We start from the raw sequence: 16,776 nt of genomic DNA, 5'->3' as shown, positions 1-16,776 counted from the left end.
TATGTCAATCACTGGAGGTACGCTTTATTGAAAACCATATTTTTGTAGCTGCATGGCAGGGGCAGGATCTCTCTACGTGTATGCCAGGATGTCGTGTACAGATGCCGGTGCCCTAAGTTCCCAGAAATCATTGCGGCATCATCGAGAGTATTGCACGCTGGAGAGGACCGGAGGATATCCGTATCCACTGCTAGCCAGTACAGTATATGGATTTTGCATAGCAATGGTCAACAGAGGTTTTGTTTACTTTGAGAATGCCACTTAGCAACGGGAGATAGAGAGTAAAAGAAAGTAGGTATTGAGCCATAATTTGTAAATATACTATATTTGTAACTCATCATTCTGCAAAGTATGCAGTTCAATTGCAAAAAAAATACAATCAAAATTATAGTAACACTTTAAGCATTTAGCAAAGGTTAGTATTTGTTAAAGGAGGTTGACAGATTCTCCATGTCCGATCCTCTTTAAAATACTCCATATGTACGGAATAGTGCACCTCAATAGTGCAGACCAAAGCAAGTAAAGCTCTGTGATAGGTCTCCACGGACAACATGTTAGCCAATTTTAATAAATGAGACTTTTGAATCACACCCAGCGGAATGAGTGCATGGATCTTGTCAATGAGTAGAAGCTATCCATGGGTACAAAATAAGAAATAGCAGCTATTGCTCGGCTAGGATTTGAATCCAGGATTGCAGTTCTGCAAGTCACCAAGTTGCTTGATTCAATCCATTTATTTAATCGCCTACAGGAATTAGGAGATAATGACTAACTATGATCGACAATCAATTGCTTTTAGCATTCTTTTTGTCAAAAAAGCCACATTTTGTCATAATGTAAAATCATTTATATAGATATTGTGGTTTATAAAAGGAAATTTAGTAATCTGCTTAAAAGTTCTTTCAGTTCAGCCTGCTTCAAAACAGGGCATAGTAAATGGAAAATAAAAAAAATAACCAAACAATTCAGAAACAATGTACCACATACTTATCTTAGACCTTAACTTCTTAAATAGTTATTGCCAACTCAGACATTTATGGCACATCCGCAGGGTGTCTCATAGATGCGGGTCCCAGCTCTGGGAACTGCACCTCTAGTGAAAACCCCGAGTTCGCCAGGTGAGGCAGCCGCTTGCTGCCGATTCTAGGCAGGGACTAAGTGGAGAGGTAGCCGCACGCTGCTCGGCTGTTTCTGTAACTCCCATGCGTGTGGCTCACCATGTGGCCACCAATCTACTTAATGCCCATCTAGAATCGGCAGCCAGCAACCGCCTCACAAGGCGAAACGAGGGTCGGGTGACCCCCATTCTCACGAGAGCTGGGACCTGCATCTATCCATCATTTATGGCATATTCAGTGGATATGCCATAAATGTATGAGTTGGGGATAATCCTTTAAGTACCAGCCTATTTTGGGCTTTCAGGACCAAGCTATTTTTTGTTCTTTTATTGCCGCATTCCAAGAGCCATAGTGTTTTAATTTTTCCGTTAACATGGCCGTATCATGGCTTTTTTTTTTTTCAAAACAAGTTGTATTTTTTACTGGACCCATTTTGGGTACATATCATGTGTTAATTAACTTGTATTCATTTTTTGAGGGGGGAATGAAAAAAACGTAGTTCCATCATTGTTTTCTGTTTTTGTTTTACGCAGTTTACTGTGCAGTATAAATCGCTTTATTCTACTATTATGACTATGGCAATAACAAATTTATGTAGTTCATGTTTTAATACTTTTGCACGATAAAAGCAAGTTTTCTATATATAAAAAAAAAACAACATTTTTGCGTGCCGCATTCTGGCGATATAAAACTGTATGATGGCAATACATAGTATTCCAAAGCCTTATTGCCTGTCAGTGTATCATAGGACATAGCCTTATAGGCAGACCTGGTGGCCTTTGTAAGGCCATGGTAACCCGTTGGCACCTGCTCCCTCTATCAAGATCTTTAGATGCTGCGGTCACTATTGAACATGGCATCTAAGGAGTTAACAACTGGGATTAGAGGTTTCTCTGACCCTGGCCGTTACAGAAGGAGCCAAGGTGTCAATCACATGTACATTTAGTCTTCAAATATAAGGTCCTCATAGTTATTGGGCAACATTAGAAGAGCCTCTTGTTCACATCAAATGTAACAATCGTGTTAGTGGCAGTGGTCAGTTTCATGTGATTATATTGAAAAGGACAGGAAAATGAAGGAGTAGCCCCATGATGTGTGTGTTTGGGGGTGTTTAGCATGACAGACATGAGATAATTGTCAGCCAAAACAGATGATTATGACGGATTTGTTGAATTACTCATTCACGTCAAGGATGATTACCGCCCGTCAATCTGTAGAACGTGTAAGTGATTATGTTTTTTTATAGTATAAACAGGCAAAACATTATACAAGAGCTTGACACCATTTCCATGGTGGTAAAATAAAAAACAACACTGTATGTGACAATATTTATCATAGACGTTTATAGCAGTATCGGCAGAAATACAGTCACACGACCAATTAGTCATAGATCAGGTAGTTGATTTTTAGCGCATGTCTATGGCAATTACGCATGTAGTTGAGTAGTTTAAGTCCTGTACGGCTCCAATGGAGTATAAAATTGGAAACTAATAATATGTCATACATTTCTGTAGACGTTAACACATCAACTTAAAAAGTATAAAACAATAGGATATATAAATTTTTTCTTATATATTACAAAATGAATCCCAAAAACCATATTAGTGTTCTGTGTAATAAAATAGAAGGCGCCTGTAAATCATCTGTCATCAAAGTTCATCCTTGACCTACAAGAAAGAAAAAAAAAGTGATATTTTTGTCTAGTAGTGCACAACAATTTGTTCCTTGTTTCTGCTTACTTTAACGGAATATTTATAGGTATACGACAGAAATATCCCTAGACTGTCAGTAGTGCTTATTATTTGTGCATTCTCTCTCTCTTCTCGAACATTGATCAGACTGTGGCTGGGGTGATAAAATATTTATCTATTTTAATGTATAGTCATACGTCACTGCTATGTTTTTTTTTTTTCTTTTATGCAAGATCATCTGATTCTTTTATAAAATGTAGTTTGAGAGCTGGAATCTGATTCGTTGCTATGAGCGACATGGATGTATTTAGAGCGGAGGATTGCCTAGCCTAAATCCAGTTGTAGAAATGTGAAAAATATTAGGTCTTCCTTACTAATTTACCACGGATTGTTACGCCAATATGTCATTACAATGTAGCTTTTGGCGTATTCCCACAGATGGCACACTATGGGAAATACAGTGCAGCTACCGAACTATAAAAGACTGTACCTGGAATAGTTCACCAACAGTTTTCTGCATGGAAAAGAGATGACAAGCTTTTGTAAATAAGTCGCAGTGTTGAAAGCCACACTCTCCGTTTTCTGACATATACGAAAATGCTGTATATGTTGGTAAAAGTGACAGGTGGCCTGATAAATATAGCGACAAGGACGCCATACTTTTTAATGCATATGGTGTCTTTATACCCTAATAGAGCATAGTGGTCTTATATAGAATTCCCACGGTACATAAAAAAAATAAAAACATTTTTTTTTTGTTTTGTGATTAATTTAATCGATTATTTTTTTTCTCACCTTATTCCTTTGACATTCGCATGAGAAGAAATTATCTGAGGAATTCTCCACTTTTTCCATTCCATCTCTTATTTTTGGTTCACTCACCTGCAGTTTTGCATAGCCCTAAAATAATTGAATGATATTTAGTAACAATGATCTGAGGGTATTCCATCAATAAACAATACTTGTAGACCCTCGGATTGTGTGCTCCATCCCTGCAATGGTCACCCTCTACTAGATGTGGCCCAGAGCCAAGGCGTCTTGCCCTGGCAGCAGAGGGGCTTCTGGGCCTCAGGGTTGCTCCTTCTTCCTTCTGCGGATGCGGTATTGTGGTGGCAGGCGCCGCCGTGCGGTGCTGCAACCAATAGAGTAGGGACCTACTTATCGGAGGTCAGCCATGAAGTGGCAAGTGGGCTTATACAATTTGACCAAAATGCTAACTAAGAACCTCATGTTAATTTTCATTGATTGATATTGTGGATGTGCAGTCCTTAATTCTCCTCTCCAACCAGCAACATAAATTGATATGCTGCAGATTTCTAAATCCGCACCGCAATTCAATTTACGTGCGAACAAATTCTGCAACATGAAGAGGAGATCACTTGACATCTCATTTACTTTGTTGGTACTGTGTTACGCTGCAGCAAAATCCATGTGACAAATCCATACGTAATACGAATTGTGTGCATGTGGCCTTACAGCAGCCTTTTATCCTTGCAGATTCTTTGCACAGTGTATCACAGCAGTGACTTCTAGCGGTCCATTCAGACATTGCGGACACTGCAGATTTTATTGCAGAAATTTCTGAAACTGAAAATCTGTTCTATTCATCGGAATGGGGTTGTTTCTACAGCAAGAACAAAATCTGCAACAAAATCCACCGCATGTGCGGGAGACCTTAGGCTGGATTCACACATGGCGTTTTGCAGCATTTTTCATTGCAATTTTAGGTAAAAAATGCTGCAGCCAGATGTTACTTTAAGTCTTTGGGGACAAAGCTAACGTTCGCTTTTTCAGTTTTGTTTTTCCATCGTCACATTCCGAGAGCCATAACTTTCTTATTTGTGGACATAGCCATAGGAGGGCTTGTTTTTTTGCAGGTCAAGTTGTAGTTTCTAATGGCACCATTTAGTGTACTGTGTAGTGTACTGGAAAACTTAAAAAAAAAAAAATCTTTGTGGGGTTAACTTTATTCTGGGGGGCAATAGGATTACATCGATACCATATTTATATAGTTTTTTTTTAATGTTTTACTGTTCTGAGAGCCAGAACTTTTTATTTTTCTGTTGATTGAGTGTTGTGAGGGCTCATTTTTTTGAGTGTCGAGATGTGTTTTTTGGTACTATTTTCGGGTACATGGGATTGTTTGTCCACCTTTTTATTCCATTTTTTGGGGGAAGTTGGGTGACCAAAAAACAGCAATGCTTGCATTGTGGACATTTTTATTTTTAGTATAGTAAAGCTTTCTACACGCATGTAGCTTATGAATAGCTGGTAAATACCTCATAAAAGTTGTTAAGAAGTCTATCGATTTAGATAGTACAAAAGTGGAGTTTCATTTATACCTTTAGGCCAAATGCACACGATGCGTAATATACACAATGTATTTTTGCCAAGCGTATATTACTGCGGCAAATCTGAAGAATAATACAGTACCACCAAAGTAAATGAAATTTCAAGAAATCTCATCTACACAGTGCAGATTTTTTCAGCACGTAATGACCTGCGGTGCACATTTTAAAATCCGCAGCAAGTCAATTTATCTTACGTTTTCGCTTGCAAATTGCATCTGACAAGTTTATAAAAAATGCACCAAACTCTACAGCATAACCGCACCTATGCAAAAACCGCACCTGCGGAATTACCTGCAGTTACGTGTGCATGTAGCCCTAAGAATCCAGGAGGGAGTGTGGTATCTTGTGAGAGCTGGGTAAGACCTAGGTAGATTGTTAACTAGTAGAGCTACCAGGTCAGCTGTTCAGTCAGAAACTTGTTATCAGTTGCTCTGTGGACAGACCTTAGAAATGGAGTACACGATCCTGTGTCAAGCATTATGTAGATACAGTGCTGTGCATTTTTGATGTTCTCATACATAGTTAAATGCTACAAATCCTTGGTGTTTTTGAAAGACCGTATAAGTGAACACTGCGTAAAAGAATGTACTTGTAAAAAAACAAAAAGTAAAAAAGGCACACAAACCTTTTATTATTACAATTAGGTATTTTGCTTATTACTCGTCTTGATTTCAAGCAAAATTGGCATTGTATTGTATTTCATGGCTTCGTATTGTAAAAGTGAGGGTTAAACCAATAAACAGGATGTTAAATATTAAATTACTTCAAGGTAATGGATTTTACTACATATATCATAAAAAAACGAAAAGAATATTAACGCTATGCTGTTAAGTAGTAGGAGAGGGCTAAGTCAGCAGAAATATTAGCAAATCCTTAATCTCCTAATTTACCCAACAAATGCTTTATTACATTACATTTTAAAAGAGGATGGTGAGTGTGGTTTATTAGGCTCTTTTAGATTTGAGGAGGGACAATATTACATAGTTACATAGTTAGTACGGCTGAAAAAAGACACATGTCCATCAAGTTCAACCAAGGGACGGGAAAAGGGTAGGAAAAATTTCTACACATAGGAGCTAATATTTTTTTGTTCTAGGAAATTATCTAACCCTTTTTTAAAGCCATCTACTGTCCCTGCTGTGACCAGCTCCTGCGGTAGGCTATTTCCATAGATTCACAGTTCTCACGGTAAAGAAGGCTTGTCGCCTCTGCAGCTTGAACCTTTTTTTCTCCAGACGGAGGGAGTGCCCCCTTGTTTTTTGAGGGGGTTTTACAAGGAACAGGATTTCACCATATTTTTTGTATGTGCCATTAATATATTTATATAAGTTAATCATGTCCCCCCTTAGTCGTCTTTTTTCAAGGCTAAATAGGTTTAATTCTTTCAATCTTTCCTCATAACTTAAATTCTCCAAGCCCCTAATTAGTTTCGTTGCTCTTCTTTGTATTTTTTCCAACTCCAGGGCATCCTTTCTATGAACCGGAGCCCAGAACTGAACTGCATATTCTAGATGAGGCCTCACTAATGCTTTGTAAAGTGGCAATATTACATCCCTGTCCCGCGAGTCCATGCCTCTTTTAATACACGACAATATCCTGCTGGCCTTTGAAGCAGCTGATTGACACTGCATGCTGTTATTGAGTTTATGATTTACAAGTACACCCAGATCCTTCTCAACAAGTGAATCTGCCAGTATAGCTCCCCCTAGGACATATGATGCATGCAGGTTGTTGGTACCCAGATGCATAACTTTACATTTATCTACATTAAACGTCATCTGCCAAGTGGACGCCCAAACACTTAGTTTGTTTAAATCTGCCTGCAATTCATGAACATCTTCCATAGACTGAACTATATTACATAGCTTGGTGTCATCTGCAAAAATAGAAATAGTGCTATTAATCCCTTCCTCTATATCATTAATAAATAAGTTGAATAATAGTGGTCCCAGCACTGAACCCTGGGGTACACCACTTATTACCGGGGACCATTCAGAGAAGGAATCATTGACCACAACTCTCTGGATACGGTCCTTGAGCCAATTCTCAATCCAATTACAAAACTATATTTTCTAAACCTATAGTCCTTAATTTACCCATTAGACGTCTATGAGGGACAGTGTCAAATGCCTTTGCAAAGTCCAAAAACACTAAATCCACAGCGGCCCCTCTGTCTAGACTTCTGCTCTACTCTTCATAAAAACAGATTAGGTTAGTTTGACAACTTCTGTCCTTAGTAAAAGCGTGCTGGCTGTCACTTATAATGCTATTTATTGTCACATAATCCTGTATATAGTCCCTCAATAGCCCCTCAAACATTTTCCCCACGATGGATGTTAAGTTAATATACTTTGCTTTTAACAAGAGCTGGTGCCGTAAAAATAAGATATAACCAAGGCACCATAGAATGCAGAGGAGGCCTGGCTCTGAGCTGTAATTTTGGGACAAATTTTAAAAGGGGTATATACGCTTTATAAAGACACTACTTGGATTCCTTGATACAGGTAAAGAAACAACATGCATGAGAAGTGAACACCGAAAAGATAATGTCCAAAAATAGAAAGACTTAAAGAATGGGGTCAGTGACCTACAGGACATTCTGGGTAACAGAAAAGTAACTAGTATAGAAGGGCATAGGCTCTCACGCAACATTCAAAAAAGAAAAAAAAATATTACGAGGAATTTAAAATGGGCAGAACAAACCCAGAACCACAAATCATGTGGCCTTGGTATTCTAAAAGCAAAAGAGAAGAATGCTAAACTATAAACCTTTAACAATTTTAGTCACAACAATTTTCAGACAGAAAAGATGTGCGGGACTACTTGCAAGTTAACTTAGGTAAATTTCTCCTTGGAACGTAAAAGGACATTACGGCAAATATTAAAAGGCTAATATACAATACTGCCATTTACAATTTTAAATTCTATGTACAAAGATTTGCATAAACTAATTTTATCAATGTGGCTCTGTAAGCAATGAGGGTAAAATCTCGAGAATTGATGAGATATAAACTAGGAGTAGGAGGTAACGTTACAATACAATGTACATGAAAACGCCTGCTATAAACATCTATTCTAGCATCTGGTATAGACAACATTATGTGGGTTGGTTGGTAGATTGCAGTGTTTTTAGCCTCATCAGGATTATACTTGAGTGATGGTCTGTCATGGAATTTCTGTATCATTTAGACTTTATTACAGCGGAAGACCCAGCTTATGATATGCATTCTATCTAGACTACTGTGTATAGATAACCCATAAGTGGCTATGTTGCAGTCATCTTAATCTGTGAAATTAATCTAGATTTGTAAGATAACTAATGAACAAGGTTCAATGTCTCTTGATGGGACTTCAGATAAACCAAAATAAAACTACTGCCAAGCGTAAATAAAGTTGCTTCATAAAAAAACTTATGGATAGAACTTTGATTACGGAATCAGATAATGCGTCAGGACAGTGCAAAACAACAGGTATAATAGTAGAGACAGCAAATACTTCCCGAGAAATAACAAGAATAAATCATGGCATAGTCTGTGATCAAGAGATCAGCAGCACAACCAAGTCAATTTTCACCAGCAGGAAGGGACAACGCCCCAATCATGGGTGGTGCACGCAGCAGAGTAAGTCCCTGGTCCAAGGGAAACAAATGTATACAAATTGAAGAAAAAAACGACAACACTCTGGATAATCCAACGAAAAGTGTGTTTTATTCACCAAGCATAAAAACACTTGCAACGTTTCAACCCAACATGGGTCTTTATGAAGCACGGTAAAGTTGGGTTGAAACGTTGCACGTGTTTTTATGCTTGGTGAATAAAACACACCTTTCGTTGGATTATCCTGAGTGCTGTCGTTTTTTTTTCTTCATTGCATAGTCTGGTCACAATCCGCTTGATACTAAGATTGTTTTGCAAGCAAGACACCTTTCTAAACATGTTACCAAGATATATACTAAAGTATTAAATGTTGTTTTTTTTACCCCATCAAAAAGGTGGTCATCCGGTTTGCACAGACAACGGTGGCTTCCGGTTTCCATTTTTTCAATGACTGCCATTTATGCTGTATCTACTACATTTGCCATAAAAGTCTGACTGTTGGTGGTCCACACACTAGGACCCCCAACAATCTTAAGTGCTCTGCCTGTTTCAATAGTCTGCAGTGCTCTTTATTATCGTGTTGTTTTTGGACACTGACTCATCGGCTGTTGGACCTGGTGTATTCATACTGTATTCACTGGAAACAACCTGACAGCGGACATGTAATCTCCACTCCACTAGTCATGTGACTGAAACCACTTCCAGTAATGATTCTAGATTGTCACAGGAAAATGGTGGTATATTTATGCCTTATTTATATGTTTAATCATTGTATTGAATGTAGGTTACATGTACACATTTATTTTCATTTCAACATTTTAAGGCTACATGCACACATGCAGAAATTATGCACCAAAACCGCAGAAATACGCAGGAAATTTGCAGGTAAAAAAAAAAAAATTGTATGCGTTTTTCAGTGCAGTTTTTACGTTTTGATACGTTTTTTGGCGCATTTGTATGCCGCGGATTTTGAAAATCCGCACCGCAGGACAATTTACGAGAAAAAATACCACAGCGTGTACATGAGATTTCCTGGAATCTCTTTGACTAAGCTGGTACTGTATTAAAATACGCGCGGCAAAACCGTACATAATACGCATCGTGTGCATTGACCCTAAAAGAGTAGTTTTCTCTTGATCAGTTTAAAACTTAGACTAAAAAGACTAAGGCTTTATTCAGATGACTGGGTGTCAAATCGGCCGTGAAAAATTGCAGTTTTTGCAAGAAGATTTGCACTCGTGCGAGAGTCGTTTTCACAGATCCCTCATAGAATGGAGTATATTGAGGGATCTGGGAAAAATAGGACATGTACTATATTTTCCCGGGCTATAAAAACACCCACAAAAAAAACGGCTGTGTGAATAGCCCCATAGACATGCATTGATTTATTTAAATGCAGACGTGTAACGGCCGTTAAAAAAACGTCCAGTTTTCCCGGTCGTCTGAATGAGGCCTAAGACTAATAGGCATGAATGAATAATGGAAAGGTAGTGTCTAGTTTAATGTAAATTGTATTTTGAAAAGTTTTGCAACTATACATTTTTTAATTTCTCACCATAATAAAGATCTCTGTTTGCTGACTGTAAACGGAAACACTCTTGTTTACATCCAGAGAAACTGGTCCTGATCATATTAAACTGCAAAAGGGGGCACTAGGACCAATGCTGCAACAAGGGCACTGCTGCTGGAATTTTTTTAGCGTATATTCACACATGGCACATTTGTTGCAGAAATTTCTGCAACTGTCCCATATATCTGAAAAGCTCCTGCAGAAATACATACACATGATGTAGAAACAACAAATATGGCACTTGTAGACATACTATTAAGGCATGGAGCAGGGGTAAGCAACCTTCAGCACTCCATCTGTTGTGAAACTACAACTCCCAGCATGCTTTGACCAAAGGCTTTATTATTCCAGCCACAGGCTTGTCAGAGCATGCTAAAAATTGTAGTCTTACAACAGCTGGAGTGCCGGAGGTTGCTGACCAATGGAATAGAGTCTCCTATTGATGGGGTAAAGAAGAAAGGACTGCAAGAGTTGATAGTGCAGGAAAACCAGGATTATATAAACTGATCAGTCATAACATTAAAAAACCTGCCTAATATTGTACAGGCCCCCTTGTGCCTCCGTAACAGCTCTGACCCTTCGAGGTATGCCCTTCACGAGACCTCTGGAGGTGTCCTATGACATCTGGCACAAGACGTTAGCAGCAGATCCTTCAAATCCCGTAAATTGGGAGGTGGGGTCTCCATGGATGGGATTGAGATCTGGGGAATTTGGAGGCCAAGTCATACCTTGAACTCTTCGTGATGTTCCTCAAACCATTCCTGAACAATTTTTGCCGTGTGGCAGGGTGCATTATCCTGCCGACAAAGGGCCACTGCCATTACAGAATACCATTGCCATGAAGGGGTGTACTTGGTCTGCAAGAATGTTTAGGTAGGTTGTACATGTCAAAGTAACATCCACATGAACGTCAGGACCCAGGGTTTCCCATCAGAACATCGACCAGAGCATCACACTGCCTCCGGTGGCTTGCCTTCTTCCCATAGTGCATCCTGGTGCCATCTTTTCTCCAGGTAAGCAACGCACACCCGCTCAGCAGTCCTCATGATGTGAAAGATAATGTGATTTATAAGACCAGGCCACTTTCTTCCATTGTTCCACGGTCCAGTTCTGATGCTCACGTGCCTATTGTAGGGGCTGTCAGCACTGGACAGAGGTGAGCATGGGCACTATTAGGGTATGTTCACACAGTTTTTTGCAGGCAGAAAATTCTGGCTGAAAAAAATCTCCGTTTTTTTTTTTAAGTGGTTTCGCACCACACGCGTTTTTTGCCGCAGTTTTTTATGGCGGTTTTCTTTAGCTATTTCTTCAACAGACAAAAGGAAAAACCGCAAGCTTTTTTTGCGAAAATCACGTAAAAAAAGCATCAAAGATTGTGGCAAAAAACGCGTTTATTTCCGTCTCCCATTTATTTCAATGGGGTTTTTGAGGCGGAAAACACCTCAAGATGGGGCATGTTGCTTCTTTTTCCCGCGAGCTCGCGGGCAAAAAACGCCTCCTCCTCCCATTGAAATCAATGGGAGTCAATTTCAGTCATTTTTTGCTGTGTTTTTTTGCCGCAGTTTCCACGGCAAAAGCCGCTGCAAAAAACTCAGTGTGAACAGGGCCTTACTGGTCTGCGGCTATGCAGCAAGCGACATCTTTCTATCATAGCCAGCATTAACTGTTTCAGTAATTTGTGGTATAGTAGCTCTTTTGTGGGATCAGACCAGACGGGACAGCTTTCGCTCCAACGCGCATCAATGAGCTTTGGTAGCCCATGTCCCTTTGCAGGATCACTTGTCCTTCCTTGGACCACTTTTTGGGGATGTTATGACCCAGTCATCTGGCCATTGACAAATCTTAACCCTTGCCCATTTTTCCTGCTTCCAACATATCAACTCAAGAACTTACTGTTCACTTTCTGCCTAATATATCTCAACCCTTGACAGGTGCCATTCTAAGGAGATACTGTTATTTACACCATCTCTCGTTGGTCTTAGTGTTATGCCTTGTCGTTGTAGATCAGCATTTACGCTGATGGAGAGAAACTGTCTGACCAAATGACCACTTGGCTTTAATTGTTTAGTAATGCAATACTTTTCAAGACAAACCAACCTCATCCTCAGGCATAAGAATGGAATCACGCATGCAATTTGTGGCAGCTTTTTTTTAGCCAAGGCCAGGAGTGGTTACAAAAAAAAACAAAAAACAGTTTTGTATTCACTCTTGTGTTTCGAATCAAAAACTTCATGTGTGATTTCAGCTTAATAGAATATGTTATTATATGAGCCATTTACCCTGCAGCCCTCTTTTCTGCATTACATTAATAGAAGATTCAATGCAGCACCGTGTATCTTTTCCTTGCAGCGATTACAATTCTGGATTCGTTGAAGACAGCAGTCACCACCGGAGGCTAATCGCTACAACGTGAGTGAATTTCCATTTTACACACATTGCCAGACGCTCAAAGTTCTTACCAGATTACTACCCCATGAAGCCCTGATGCTGCTTTTTCCTTTTATCAGTGTGGTGGAATTAAGGCTGATACATTAAGGGTATGTTCACACGCTGAGAGGCAGTTACGTGTGAAAAGACAGACTGTTAACAGCTGCCTCGTTTCACACGTAAAAGCTCCTCCTCGTAATTTACGAGGCGTCTGAGACGCTCGTAAACCTTGAGCCGTGCTTCATTGATTTCAATGAAGAACGGCTCAAATTACGTGGCAAAGAAGTGCCCTGCACTTCTTTGCCGAGGCAGTAAATTTACGGGTCGTCGTTTGACAGCTGTCAAACGACGACTCGTAAATAACAGGTCGTCTGCACAGTACGTCGGCAAACCCATTCAAATGAATGGGCAGATGTTTGCCGACGTATTGTAGCCATATTTTCAGACGTAAAACGAGGCATAATACGCCTCGTATACGTCTGAAATTTGGCCGTGTGAACATACCCTTATGGAGACAACTCAAAAATTTGCTACAACATGCACATTGGAGATACACCAAACTCCTCAAGTACAAGTACCTCTTAGTGATGTGCCTAAAACCGCCACTCACGGCCCCCGACTTCAGATATAGTAAATAACAGAAATAACATAGCAGTAATAGGCAAAGTACAATTGAAATAGCCTTGGGTGTAAATTTATTGAAAATTCTTTCAATCAGATGGTTCCAGGCTTAAAGACATACAAAAATTATCATTTACATCAGAGTTAATTTTACCATCTATTATTAAGTGGCTCTATGACCACATTATAAATGCCCTATCTCCAACATAATGTGATTGGCGCTGTAATGTAGATAACAGCAGTGTTTTTTATTTAGAAAAATGACCATTTTTGCTAATGAGTTTCTTAATGGACAACTGGGCGTGTTTTACTTTTTGGCCAAGTGGGCGTTGTGGAGAGAAGTGTATGACGCTGACCAATCAGAGTCATACACGTCTCCCCATTCATTTACGCTGCAATAGTGTTCTTACTAGATCACTATGTGCAGCCACATACACACACACTAACGTTACTCAAGTGTCCTGACAGTGAATATACATTACCTCCAGCCAGGACGTGATGTCTATTCACAATCCTGACACTTCTGTAGCGTCTGTGTGATATCTACAGCAAGGCAAACGTAATCTCGTTTTAAATGACAGGTTACATCGTAATCTCGCGAGATTACACTTGCCTTGCTGTAAATCTCAAACAGACGCTACAGAAGTGTCAGGATTGTGAATAGACATCCCGTCCTGGCTGGAGGTAATGTATATTCACTGTCAGGACACTTGGGTAACGTTAATGTGTGTTTATGTGGCTGCACATCGTGATGTAATAAGATTACTACGTGCTGTGTAAATGAATGGAGAGAAGTTTATGACGGTGATTGGTCACTGATTGGTCAGCGTCATACACTTCTCTCCACAACGCCCACTTGGTCAAAAAGTAAAACACGCCCAGTTGTCCATTAAGAAACTCATTAGCATAAAGCTAAAATAGGTCGCAACTCCATAAAAAAATTATCATTTTTCTAAATAAAAAACACTGTTGTAATCTACAATACAGCGTCGATCACATTGTGTACAAGATAGGCCACTTATAATGTGCTGACAGAGCCTCTTTAAGACGCCTGATCTGAAGAAGCCATTGAACAGAATGGAATGCCCATTTTTAGATTCGGATCACTAATATAGTACATACTTGAATCAAACAAGGCATTTTAAATAGAAAATAAGATTACAGCCCATGCCTTATAACCCAGTGACCACAGCACTTAGCATTAAATCCATCCAGCATGATAATAAAATGAATGCACACACAAGGCTAGCAAGATTTGCTGTACAGTTATTTTAGAACAATGCAACTTACTTGGAAAAGCTTAAAATAGTAGCAGAAAACATGATCACCCATTAAATTGTTTCTTGCAAACTTTTGTCCAGCCTCTGCAATTTTCTTAGCCTATAAATGAATGTATGGATGAAAGAATGGATTAAATGAATATCTATCTAATGTATCTCATATCCACACACGTGATCAGATTTGAATGTTAATACATACAATGAGACCTCTTTGAGTCGACCACCCAAGATTGCATTGAAAAGAGGTCTTCAAGCAGAGTGGTCTTCCCAAAGAGGATGTCACAGAAAAACTGGTCTGAACAAGGGGGTGGTCTTACCAAAGAGGTGGTCTTTTGGAGGTAAATAAATGCAAGACAGAATAAAAATGTATGAATGAATTAAAAAAAAAAAGTAATACACCTACTATGAAAATATTATACAAGGCAAATTAATCTCTACATTATTCTAATCTGCAGAAGCATATATACCCATCATTTTAATTACATATGTATTTCAAATTAAAATGTTTTATATTCGAAGTAGTTAAATAGAAGTTCTAAGGCTGTATATTCACATGCCAAATAACACTGGTAGTGTGCTGCGTGGCAAATAACCATCCGGCACAACATTTTACTGCAGATAACCAATTCCGCACAGCTTGTAGAGGTGAAATACATGGTTTCAAAGTGTTTTAACTGTACAAGCTGTATGGCCAAAAGCCGGATTGCAAAACAGTGGCAAAAGCACACAGTTTTGCAGCTCAGTTGTTGCCAGCGGCACACACTACCAGTGGCATTGGGCACCTAAGAATGGACCCGAACAGTAAACAAAGGACGTTAACAATTGGTCCATGATGGATAAGATAATAACCCTGTGAAGGGATGTATACCCTAAATCATGAATTCTTCAATGTCTGTGCTATTATTAAAGAATACATGGTTCCCTAAGGATGTGGCACAAAATGTACCACTGAATTGCACTTAGTCAATGACAAGAAGACATGGCACAGTGTATGAAAGATGTTAGCGGACTCCTTCGTTAGTGGAAGGGTTGGTCCCTGTGATCACTGTTATGAACAGGGGAAGGATCCAACGAATCATTATTTGCAGTGGAAACTAAGCATTACACAGCACTATTTGAAATCAATGGGTAATCTGTGTAATACACTTATAGAGGACGCCCCCACCCCAATTCCCTATTAGCACAGAATGTGTATTTTTCCTTATTGTATCTAAAGATTACATGACAGTGTCCAAATACATAGGTAAAAACTGTTAGGCTGTAATCACATGTTGTGGTTGTGGTACAGCACAATGCCTCACCACTACCACTACAAAAAAACTAATGAAACCGCTTGCTAACACATACTGTTTTGCTGCAGTCAGCGTTTGTGGATGGTTGTAAAAAAAATGTTCACAGAGCCAAACAAATGTAATGGCTTTGGTAGGCCAGCGGTTATAACAGAAAAAAAATTACACAATAAAACGTAAACTTTTGTTAATAGGTTGTTCTTTAACCCCTTCACGACTGCCGTATAGCCTTTTTACGGCAGCCGTTCGGGGTAGTTCTTCTGAAGCGCCGCTTTTTCACAGCGGCACTTCAGAAGAGCTTTACCCTGCATCGGGCGGGGATCTCCTGAAGCCTGTGCTGTTGTGAACAGCCTCGGGTTTCAGGGCAACGATCGGAGACCACTAGCAGTGGTCTCCAATCATATTTAACCCCTCAGATGCTGCGCTCAATAACGAGCGCCGCATCTAAGTGGTTTTGGGGTGATGGGGCTCCCTCACCCCACTGGCATCCCGTGATGCAATCGCGGGGTGTCAATGGTTCTATGGCAGCCGGGGGGGGCCTAACAAAGGCCCCCAGGTCTGCCTCTAGTGATTGCAGGTTAACAAATGCCTGTCAGTTTCACACTGCCAGGCAATAATACAATGCAATTGCAGTGTATTATAAAAGCGATCAAAAGATCGCACAGTAAAGTCCCCTAGTGGGACTAAAAAAAGTTAAAAACGTTTAATAAAGTTTGAAATAAATAAAAAGTCCCAAGTAAAAAAAAAGAGTTAAAAAAAAACACTTTTTTCCCTACAAAATACTTTATTATGAAAAAAAAAAAGTTAATAAATACACATATTTGGTATTGCCG

At 39.4% G+C, this 16,776-nt stretch overlaps 1 protein-coding gene across 1 annotated transcript in view; it reads right to left on the bottom strand.

Annotated features, from left to right (window-relative positions):
* Positions 1-2,446: 2,446 nt before the first annotated feature.
* POGLUT2 (protein O-glucosyltransferase 2) overlaps positions 2,447-16,776 on the bottom strand; it is an 80,269-nt gene continuing 65,939 nt past the window's right edge. Inside the window, exons 8-10 of the mRNA XM_075852471.1 lie at positions 14,665-14,754; positions 3,605-3,709; positions 2,447-2,785 (exon numbers count right to left, since the gene is read on the bottom strand). Coding sequence (XP_075708586.1) covers positions 2,768-2,785; positions 3,605-3,709; positions 14,665-14,754 — 213 coding nt within the window. The 3' untranslated portion in view covers positions 2,447-2,767. The remainder of the gene's footprint in view (positions 2,786-3,604; positions 3,710-14,664; positions 14,755-16,776) is intronic.

This window comes from Rhinoderma darwinii, chromosome 2 (genome assembly GCF_050947455.1).
Source record: "Rhinoderma darwinii isolate aRhiDar2 chromosome 2, aRhiDar2.hap1, whole genome shotgun sequence".
NCBI lineage: Eukaryota > Metazoa > Chordata > Amphibia > Anura > Rhinodermatidae > Rhinoderma > Rhinoderma darwinii.
Note: the sequence above shows the minus strand (reverse complement) of the source record. Positions and strands in the feature narration are given on the sequence as shown.